Source organism: Verticillium alfalfae, genomic scaffold, assembly GCF_000150825.1.
Source record: "Verticillium alfalfae VaMs.102 supercont1.1 genomic scaffold, whole genome shotgun sequence".
Lineage (NCBI taxonomy): Eukaryota > Fungi > Ascomycota > Sordariomycetes > Glomerellales > Plectosphaerellaceae > Verticillium > Verticillium alfalfae.
In genome coordinates this window covers 4,719,381-4,729,839 of record NW_003315038.1, presented here as the reverse complement: position 1 = coordinate 4,729,839, position 10,459 = coordinate 4,719,381, and the positions used below count along the sequence as shown (strand labels likewise).

At 60.1% G+C, this 10,459-nt stretch overlaps 4 protein-coding genes across 4 annotated transcripts; 1 reads left to right on the top strand and 3 right to left on the bottom strand.

Moving 5' to 3' along the window:
• Positions 1-874: 874 nt before the first annotated feature.
• On the bottom strand, positions 875-1,489 carry VDBG_01456 (conserved hypothetical protein; the record flags this gene model as incomplete). The annotated part of the gene is made up of 2 exons (XM_003009727.1): positions 875-1,371; positions 1,417-1,489. 2 exons carry the CDS (start codon positions 1,487-1,489, stop codon positions 875-877), a joined length of 570 nt encoding a protein of 189 aa, XP_003009773.1.
• A 1,069-nt stretch (positions 1,490-2,558) lies between these two features.
• On the top strand, positions 2,559-4,656 carry VDBG_01455 (transcription factor tfiiib complex subunit brf1; the record flags this gene model as incomplete). The annotated part of the gene is made up of 2 exons (XM_003009726.1): positions 2,559-3,427; positions 3,480-4,656. 2 exons carry the CDS (start codon positions 2,559-2,561, stop codon positions 4,654-4,656), a joined length of 2,046 nt encoding a protein of 681 aa, XP_003009772.1.
• Positions 4,657-5,358: 702 nt separating this feature from the next.
• On the bottom strand, positions 5,359-7,125 carry VDBG_01454 (conserved hypothetical protein; the record flags this gene model as incomplete). The annotated part of the gene is made up of 1 exon (XM_003009725.1): positions 5,359-7,125. One exon carries the CDS (start codon positions 7,123-7,125, stop codon positions 5,359-5,361), a length of 1,767 nt encoding a protein of 588 aa, XP_003009771.1.
• Positions 7,126-8,092: 967 nt separating this feature from the next.
• VDBG_01453 (GTPase-activating protein gyp3) lies at positions 8,093-9,835 on the bottom strand (the record flags this gene model as incomplete). The annotated part of the gene is made up of 1 exon (XM_003009724.1): positions 8,093-9,835. One exon carries the CDS (start codon positions 9,833-9,835, stop codon positions 8,093-8,095), a length of 1,743 nt encoding a protein of 580 aa, XP_003009770.1.
• Positions 9,836-10,459: the final 624 nt, after the last annotated feature.

Below are 10,459 nucleotides of genomic sequence, written 5' to 3'. Positions count from 1 at the left end.
CACCTGGACGACGTCATTGACGTTGAGCAACGCCCGTTCACCCAAGACTGTCTAAGTGTGTTCTCTGCTACGTGTGTGTTCTCTGTGTTTTTCGAGCCATGCTTCGGACTGTCCCTAAATTGTGATACCCCGGGACGTAAAGCGGAACGGTGGCAGGCGTTTTGGCGTTCTTCCTTCTGTGGCCCCCATGTCAGATTGGCGATCCATTCGGGGGCCGTTCATTGTTCTGACACATGGGAGCGAGGGACCTAGACACAAAGCCTCCCCGTTCTTGTTTCGTGGGTACTCAGTTTTCTGGGGCGTTTGAATTTGGGGCAGTGGCTTGCCTTACCATGGAATTCTGGCTCCTCGGGGCTTCCCAGGTTAGGAACACGACTACGAATGGGTTTGCTGCTGCATGCCGAACACGGCAATCAACCACAAAAAGTACCCAAAAAAAAACGGAACTGACAAATTGCCACTCACTTGCCGTCGTTCGGGCATATACGGATGAACGACTCATCCCAACTCTCTTCATTCTCCTGCAGCGGCAAGGGGGGCGCTTGGACGAACCCCCCCGCTGCGGATAGGAACCCGGCATCTCTGAAGATAGCAGACTGGCATGTTTTCTTTTGTTCTTCACGGAAAGAGATGGCGGGCACTCGGCCTGTACTTGGCACACCCGCTTTGCGATACAGCAGCGGTCTCCTTCGTCACATTGGAGGAGATGATGATCTTGATGATTTTGGGCGCCATGCGGCTCCCTAGTGGAACGCTGACGCCCCGGCTGGCTTGAGCCCTCATCAGGGCGAGATAATGAGAAATTCGGCCGCCTCACTTGATGTTGCTCGTGATGTCCTGGTTTTCGTGATCAACTGCTGTCTGTCCCCTCAGCCTATTCCCACTTGGCCTCAAACCCGGAAAACTCCACCTCCAGCTTGCCGTCCGTCTTCTCGGCCGGCCGCGCAGCGAAAGCGGCAACCTCGAGGTCCCAGTCGGCGCCGTCAGCAAAGAACCAGCCGACCTCGCGCAGAGCCACGCGCTCCTTGCCTCCCGGCGGTGCGTAGTAGATCCAGATGCTCGTGCCGTGCTCGCTCTCGTTCCGCTCGACGACGAAATCCAGGGGGCCGTCTGTGGGTCCAACGGCAGACAGTGGCGTGATACTCCAGTCGGCGTAACGATCGCAGGCGACGGTGCTCAGCTGCGGGGTGCCGTTGTAGTACTCGAGGCCCGTCTTGACCCATCTCCTCTGTTTCTCGTCCGAGGCGTTCCGCGGCTCGAGCGTGAAGAGGATGCCGGCCTGGTCGTATTGCTCAGTCCACTTGGCGCTGAACGTCAGGCGCGCCGAGCGGAAGGACGTCAGCGGCTTTTTGGGGAGGGCGTGCGTGGGGACTGCTGGTCAGTAGGGTTCGCGGTGGCATCTGACAATGTGCTTACCATTATAGACGTCCCAGGACGGGTGCTTCTTCCAGACATCCGTGCCGGGGCCGGCCTCGAGTTTGAAGGACATGGTGGCGAGGTTGAAGTTGGGGTGTCGAGCGTGTAAGTTCGGGGAGGAATGGGCGTGTTAAATCTGAAGCACATCTGACGGATGACGTTGACTCGGCCCAGAGTTGACTCGGCCCAGGACTGCGCCGACTTATATGCTGCGAATCCACCCATGACACCACGGCGTGCGCCCGAGCACAAGGGCGTACGGTGCCCCGCATGAGGGGAACGAGTTACTCGATGCCCCGCATGAGAGGTACTCATCACAATGAGCGATCGCCCCGACTCCGACGCCATGACAGCCAGCGGCATCCGGCCCAGGGAACCGTCAGCCGTCGATGGCACTGAGGGAGGGGGGCGGTGATACCGCTTTGGGCTGTCGGGCGTCGGCGGTCGAGCGGAGCTGCCCTGATGAGCAAGGCTTCTCGATGGAAATTACTGTAATTTAGTAATCCGTATGAAGAACGACGATGGAATTGCATTGATCGTTCTTGTAGAACATGCGTGTCAATCCTCGGCAGGCAGCAGCAAAGTGCAGTGTCGTTCATCCCATCCGGGCTCGAACGCGATGCCTCCACCATGGCTGACTCATCCCCATCGTGGATGCTCGCGCTTGCCCTCTCGACCAAAATTTCGTCGCCCACCCCGCTGCGAAAATTCCACTGGGGCTCCCGCCACACAGAGCTGGCCCACCTCCAACCTCACCTCGATTTAACCTCAACCGCGATCTTAAGCAGCTGCCTGCTCCATGATAACAAAAGGCATTACTTTCAGCTCGCGCAGACCGAGAACTCTGGTTGCTCTTCGACTAGTCAGGATCGTCGGTTCTGGCAAGCGCCCCGCGACTGCCTGCCTTGGAAGGAACGGGGGCGAATACGGCCAGATTCCCTGATCGGTCAACGCAAACTCATCGGTATACCTCTCTTCATTATCCAAACATCAAAATAAAGCCCACAGAGGCACCTCCAACGCCTTCAAAATGGCTCCTCCCGCCAGGAAGCCCACCAAACCGTTCCAGCGGCCCCGTGGTCTCGCTGAGACGATGGCTCGCGTGCAGCGCGACGAGGCGACCCGACTCAAGGCAGCCAAGGATGCCGCCGCCGCCGCTGCAGCGAACAAACGCGCGTCGGCCATGGTGTCCTCGAGCGGGCCCCAAGTGTCCCAACAAGCACTGCACGAACCCCAAAGTCGTCGACGGCATCTGCCACGGGTGTGGTCGCATCGCTGAGGAGAGCAACATTGTGGCCGAGGTCCAGTTCGGCGAGACGTCCTCCGGTGCTGCCATGGTGCAGGGTAGCTACATCTCGGCCGACCAGGGCGGTGCGCGGACGTTTGGCCCCGGAGGTCGCGGTGCCGGCTCGAGCCAGCGCGACAAGACCATCATTGACGCCAAGAACCTCATCCACGGCTACGTCTGGCGTCTCGCTGGCAATCCCCGCCCGCACATTGTCGACAAGGCCGTCGCCACGTTTAAGCTCGCCATGGGCCAGGGCTTTACCCAGGGCCGTACCCTTCAGATGGTCTGCGCCGCCTGCATCTACTACGCCTTTCGGTCGCAGGAGAGGGTCGAGGGCAACGAGCGCGAGACGCAGTTTGTCATGATGCTCGATCTCGCCGACCTGACGCGGCTCAACGTCTTTCGTCTCGGCCGCTGCTTCAAGGCGCTCGTCAACAAGGTGCCCATTGGCAGTCTCGCCTGCACCATTTTCCCCGAAGACATCATTCACCGGCTGGCGACCAAGCTCGACTTTGGACCGCAGACCGACAAGGTCGCCGAGGATGCCGTTCGCCTCATCACATCGATGCGCAGGGACTGGATCATCATGGGTCGTCGACCGTCAGGTATCTGCGGTGCCTGCCTATTGATGGCCGCGCGCATGAACAACTTCCGCCGTACCATGCGCGAGGTCGTCTACATTGTCAAGGTCACGAGCCATACGATTCAGGAGCGCATGAAGGAGTTTAACGAGACGGCTGCCAGTCAGCTGACTATTGACGACTTTCTCACCAAGGATTGGGAGAGCGCGGGACCCCCTTCGCATGATCCGCCTTCCTTCTACCGACCACTCGGACGAGTACAAGAAGAAGATCGAGGAGAAGCGACGCAAGCGCAAGCGCACCACCGGCGACGACGGTTCAGACCGCGACGGCAGCGTACTCGAGTCTCCAGCGCCACCGCCGATCCGAACGGGGCCCGACCTGTCATCGGTGCCGTGCCCGAGCGCCTCCTACCTCCGCGACAAGGACGGCTATCTCATCCCGCCCGTGCCGCCGCCCGAGCCGACGTCGGCTGAAGACAGGGTCCTCAACGGGCAGCTCGACGGCGAGGACGAGAGCAACTTTCCGGCGCTCGTGGATGCGTTTGGCGACGACAAGAGCAAGGCCCGCGGTGTCGCCGGCAACGCCAAAGGCCGGCCGCCAAAACACCCGCTGCCGATCAACGAGGAGTGGGTGGACGACGAGGAGAATATGGAGGAGCAGATCTCGGAAATCATGAACGACCCCGAGACGATGCAGCATGCCGCAGCCTACGCCAGCGCCGAGCAGCGCGCACGTCTCCACGCCGACTGGGCGCTGCAGTACGAGCCCAGCAAGACCGTCTCGATGGCGCCCGAGGTCCTCGAGGACGAGTTTGCCGACGACGTCGAGGTCATGAACGCGCTGCTGTCGCCCGAGGAGGTCAAGCTCAAGGAGATTGTGTGGGTCAACGAGAACCAGGACTGGCTGCGCAAGAACCAGCAGCGCGAGTTTGACAGGAAGCTCGAGGCCGGCAAGCCCAAGCGGCCCCGCAAGCGCAACAAGCCGCGTCTCGGCGAGGCCCAGACGTCGCCCGCCAGCACCCCGATCGAGGCTGCCCAGAACGTCATGAAGCACCACGGCATGTCGAAGCGTCTCAACTACGATGCCATTTCGAGTCTCCTCAACAGCGGCCCAGGCGGCGGGCCCGGCACGGCCACAGGCACGGCCAGCGGGCAAACAAGCCAGGCCAACAGCGTGCTTGGTGATGCGTTCCGCGACCGGGAGATTGAGCCAGAGGAGGAGGAGGACGACGACGACGACGAAGAGGCTATCGGCGAGGGCGAAGGAGGTGGCGAGGGCGAAGAGTACGGCGAAGAATACGACGAGGACTACAACGAGTACGAGGAGAACTACGACGACGAATACGACCAGCCGGAGAATGACGAGTAACACACAAAAAAAAATTGGTCGTGGATTGCCCCGCTGGATGTGCTCGTTAGACGGACGCGGCGTTACGTAGGATTGTACGGTAGATACCCGGGCTGCAAACGCCCACATCCAGGCTTCGGCCTGGTCAGCTGACTTATTTTGATCCTTTTCCCATGCTCCCTTGTTGCTTGCTGAACGCTATCCCATCCTCTCGCGGAACCACTTGAGCGTCTCGAGCCCTGTCTGCACTCGCATGCCCAGACGCGCATCAAAGACAAAGGCCTCCCACGCAATGACGACGTCGAGATGTTCCTGACACTCCTTAACCTTGGCGGTCCGACGCGCCCTCTCTTCGGCCTCCGCGGCAGCCGCATCACCCTGGCAGGCTTCGAGCCACGCGATGACGGCGAGCTCATAGTGTGCCCCGGGCAGCGCATAGTCGTCCTTTAGGGGTCCCTTGACGAGGTTCCTTTACCGGTCAGTAAACATTCAACAAGACGCAAAACACAACTTACCGGTCCTGCGATAGGGCATCCGCCTTGAGCAGCGCCCTCGCCTCGTCAAGCCGGCCCAGAGATCGCAGCGCACCAGCGAGCGTCACGGCGCGCACGGCGACTTCATCCGGCGTCTCTTTCAACTTGACAAGTCCAGCCTCGCTCGCGGTGCACCTCTCCCAAGCGAGGCCTGCCACGGCCTGCCGCAGCTCCTCGTGATTCATCCTCTTCATACCGCACCACAACGCGGCCATTTCCCAGGCGGGACTGCTGGCAGCGGCGTCGGCGAGATCGACACCCATCTCCTTGGCGCGCTCTTCCAGCTTGGCGACTTTGCGCTGGACAAAGAGGTCAAACGGCAGCGGCTTGGCCATGAACTTCTTGCGGCCGGCCACCGAGGGGGCCTTGCGCCACAGCTCCTCCGTCTTCTTCTTGCGGCGGCGAATCTCATGCTCGTCGTTTCCTTGTGGACGGCATCACGATATCTTTCGAGCTCGGCGCATCCGGCAATGTAGTAGTAGAGGCAGTGGCTCCAGTCGTTGAGCTCGAGGCACCGCAGAAAGGTGTCGCGCGTGAGCACCCAGTCACCGGCAAACAGGGCGGTGAGGCCCATCTCAAAGGCGTTCAACGCAGCGACTTGGCGCATCTTGGCCTCCTCTCCCGTCGACAGCACCTCGAGGGCCTCGCGCAAACGGCGATCTTGCGAGAGGCCGCGCGCCTCCTCCAGCCGCCACAGTCGAGACTCGGGATAGCGGATGCGCATGTCGGCGAGCAAATCGGCACACCTCTCGCGGGGAATCCCAATGACGTCCTTTTCGCGGCCATCGCTCTTGCCCTTGAAAAACGCCCCATCAGAAGCTGAAGGCAGGATATCGGCTTGTCCGAGGAGGCCGTTGTAGTAGCCAAGCAGCACGAGGCCAGAGACGGCGCCGTTAACGTTGCGGGAGCGGGTGGCGCTCCAAAGCATACGCACGCCACGGGCACGGTCGCCACGGAAGCCGATGATGGAAAGCAGACGGGACATTGCCGGGGGTACCATGCTGAGAATGATGAGGAGCAGGCCAAAGCACATGCTGGCGCCCGAGTGAATAAAAATGTCGAGAGGATTCGTCAGGAGGGCAGCGTCGCCGGCGTCCGGTGTGGTCGTCTGCGATTTATCGTCCCGAGGAAGCTTTTCTAGAGGCTCGTCTTGCAAGGGCCTGTCCAGAGGCTTCGTGACCGGGGCTTGTGTCTTGCCATCCTGCACTTGGAGCTTCTGCAAGTCCTTCTCGAGGTCCGCCGGCGTCTGCGCACCAGACTGCCCCGGCGTCTCCTTGGCGTCGACAAACTCGTCACTGTCGTCGGCGGCAGCGCTCAGATCGACAAACTCGTCATCGTCAAAGCTGCCGGGCATTTGCTCGTTGGTGGCCGTCTTCTCCAGAGGAGGCACTTGGCGCGTTGAAGTCCCCAGAACCTTGTCCTCGGCCTGGATGATGGCGTCGAGACTGACGTAGGCCTTCCTCAGCTTGTAGAAACCTTTGAGGCCCTCCGTCAAGCTCTCGTGCAGCACGGACACGACGGCCGACATGAGCTGACTCTGCGCGACGACGAGCGAGTACTCTGTCCCGGGCGGGTAGACGGTGCTGTGCTTCTCAGCCTTGCGCTGGGCCGTCTTCATGTCGCTCCAGGCGCGCGTCTCGCACTCGGCGAGGGTCGAGGACGCCTCGGCCATGACGTCCTTTTCAAAGCCGAGCACCGATCGCATGAAGCGCGTGACGCCGAGACCGAGCAGGTGAAATACCGAGTCATTCTTGCCGAGAGCCTCGACGGCACCGTCAATGTCATCGTTCATCATGAGACCTGCCGCGGCGAGAGCATCCTCCATGATGAGCATCTTGTCCGTCGCACGAAACATTTTTTCGACATCCTGGTCTGTGCTAGGGTTTGAGGCGCCGTCGGGGGTGCTGTTTGGTGTTACAGCGCCCGAGGGCCGGAACCACGAGGTCAGCCTGCTCATGGCGGTGGGTGGCGTGCCGCGGAGCCGTGAGAGACAAGAAAGAGGTAGAAAAGAGCCGATCACGCCAGTGAGCGGCTTCAATTGGCATTCGATACAGTCGAGGATTGAGGAGCCGGTGACGAGAGACTGAGTACTGTCTGGTAGCTGCCCTTTCGAGCGGACAATGTCTAGCCTGGCCGATTTGAGGCTGAATGCTGACGTAGATGACGAGTACCACCAAGGCAGGCCAATGATGAGTGCTGCAACGCCGCCCAACTGAGAAAAAAACACGGCGATGGAAATTTCAATGCCTCCAGTAAATAAATGCCTCGAAGTGTGGGATGACGGGAGACGAACGAGGTGTGGACAGACAAAGATTGGGACGTCGTCGAGCGTGCTTACTGAAGTTACGTACCTTCCGCTGCGGCTAAGTCAGTCTCGACATAGGTAGGTAGTACCTAGGTAGGTAAGGTAAGGAGGTAGGCAGGCACGCGTAGACACGCAAGGCACGCACACGTCCTCGGAGAACTCCCACCGCGAAACCCACATGGGAGGCGCAGCAGCGACCGGACAATAAGCAGTGCAGTGCCTGACTGCCAGTCGGGTCCCTCTTGCCGTCCGGGTCGTCGTGTGCTGCTGGTGGGTTGCCTGCATTGTCCGATGCTAACTCCGGGGCGCGGCTCCGGCCTTTCCGGGTGGACAAACGAAAGCGAGCTTGTTGCAGATCCCAGACAAGAGGAGGCGAAACAGCGGCCACGGTAAACCTCATGTCATTTGAATGCTACCAGTTGCGTATCTATCGGGCGTGACCATGTGACACCTGACCCATGACCTGAAAAGACAAAAGAAACAAGATGCATCCTTTTCCCGCCCCGTTCCCTCCTCCGGGCTTAAATGCAACACCAAAACACCATGCCATCGTATGCAAACGAGTCGTCTCTATGCCGTAGCGTTCATTACATGTCTTGTTCCACTCGGCAAAGCAAGCCTATGCGCTTGCGTCCCGCTTGGGTCGCCGCCCAAAAAGCGTATTCTTGCGTCGCACCTTTGATTCGCCGTCCGTAACGTGGCCCGCCAGCTTGTCCCGGTCGAGCTGCGTCTTGTCCCGCCTCTCCTGTCGCAACGCGTCAATGGTTTCCTGGTTGAGATGCCCAAAGGCGTTGCGTCGCTTGTAGCAAGATTCCATCAGTGCGTTGGCGTCAATGAGCCGTCGCGGCATCGCCTGCACCACCGAAAACATCTCCATCGGATCGGCAATGGCCTTGATCTCCGCCTCGCCGAGCTTGAAAATGGTCAAAGCCACGCGAAAGAGCGTCTTGGAGCTCTCGAGAAAGAAGACATCCCATACCCGCAGCGTCGTCTCGATCGGTAGCGTCCCGATAAAGCAGCTCATGAACCATGCCGTCATGCACAGCGTGATGGGCGGCAGCCTGTCTGTCGAGACGGACTTGTTGGCCATGTGCTTGCGCCTCGACCTAGCCTTCTTCGCGGCTGAAGCTCCACTCGTCGTCGGCCGCGACTCGTTTGGGTCTCCGTCCATCTCATCGCCAATCTTGGCCCAGACCGCTGGCATGGACTCGCGGATGGCGCCCATGAGCACGCCGAGATCCACTTTCGAGCCCTCGAGGCTCATTGCATGCGTGCCGGGAAGGTATACCCGCGTGATGACGTTCAACAGCCAGAAGGCTTGCTCCTCCGTCTCGAGAAATAGCAGCAGCAAGCCGGCCAAAAAGTTGAGGCTCTGGCAGTATCCGATGAGAGGGTTCTGAATGGCAAAAGCGCGGAGGACCCGCCGCAGAGAGGAAATCATGCGCGGCTCGCCGTCCTCGCCGCCACTCGAAGCCGTTTCCGATGTTGTCTGGTTGCTGCTTCGCGATGAGTCCGTGTTGTTCGAGAGATTGTTGGGCTTAAACTTGATATTGTCGGGGAAAGTGCGGTGGAGATCACGCTCGATGGCCTCGGCATCGACAGCGCTGACCTGCTTCGTAAGAAGCTCGTCATAGACGCCAGAATACTCGGCCAAGATGGCAGGCCCCCCGGCGTAATAGAACCAGGCAGCGCCTCGCCAGTCGGGTGGGATGCCCTTGCGGACAAATCGTTTTGTCTTGGTGCTCGCGGGTGGAGGGAACCGGTCGGGTTTGTCCGTCAAGAGACCCATCTCTTTGTGGTAGGCAACCCACTTCTTCCGTCGGCGGGCGAGGTACTCGACGTAGCCCGTGTTCCACGTATCGTACTGCTCTCGCGTGACGTACTGGTTGGCTTTGCGGAAGCCATATCTGTCCCTGGACTCGGGATCTTCATGTTCAATCGGGACTGGGCTCTGCCGTGAGGGTGGTGACTCGTGAAGGGACTTGGCCGAGTCCCGCTTCTCGTTCTCGTGTCGCTTGTTAAAGTCCCCAAATGTCGATGATTTGGGCAGAGCAAGCGGCGGCTCCTCGCCGCGGAACATCTCGGCCGATTCCCGGACCAGGGGGCCCATCCCGAGACCCGATGTCGGGGGCGCGGGCAACGACTTCTCAAGAGCCTCGAGGATCCGTGTGTTCCTCCTGTTCATGGCCCCGTCGTTTCTCTTGTCGTGAAAATGCATATCGTCAATGTCTTCTGGGCTCGAGTCGTCGTGAAAACCCTTTTCGTACATGCCCATGACGTCCTCGAGGCTGGGCTCGTCAGGGCCTGCGTACACGGATGGTACGGAGCTGTCTCGTGTCAGGATGCTGCTCCTCTCCGTCATCCAGGTGCCCTGGGCGCTTGATGCTGTCAGTTGGGATCTGTAACTTGATCTTGACTCGTCAGCGCTGATCCACGGGGCCATGTCGCGGGTGTAGCCGGATCCCACGCTGTCGATGCGGTTTTGGGTAAAGGATGGAGCGGGCCTCACTGCCGCCGGGGCCGTCGTGGCATGCCGCAGTCTCGAGCGGCCGGGGTCGTAGATATCGCTGCCAGGAGGTAGGGGAACGGACGAAAAGGTGGACGAGGTTTTTGTGGAGGCGTTGGACTGGCCTCTGGAACGCCCGTCGCGGGGAGAGGCGAGCTCGGGCAGAAGGTCGGGCGGAGGGGCGAATGGTGAAGGGAAGAGCGTTTGTCGGGGTTTGGCCGAGTCGAGGGTCGGTTGTTTGAGGCTGAGTTTCCTCGGACGAGAAAAGTTCTGGCTCTGCACGGTGTCTGTCGAGATTCGTGGCTCGGGCTCAGAGATTGGAGAAACTAGCGGCTGGTGTGTAAAGTCATTGGTTGGCGTGTGGCGGCCAGACTCGAGCCGTTCGGCAAGGGAATCGGAAGGCGGGGGATCTGGTGGTGACACGGCGAGAGCAGTGTTTGATTTTTGCAGGAAAAAACTGCTATTGTTGTTGGCGAGTGA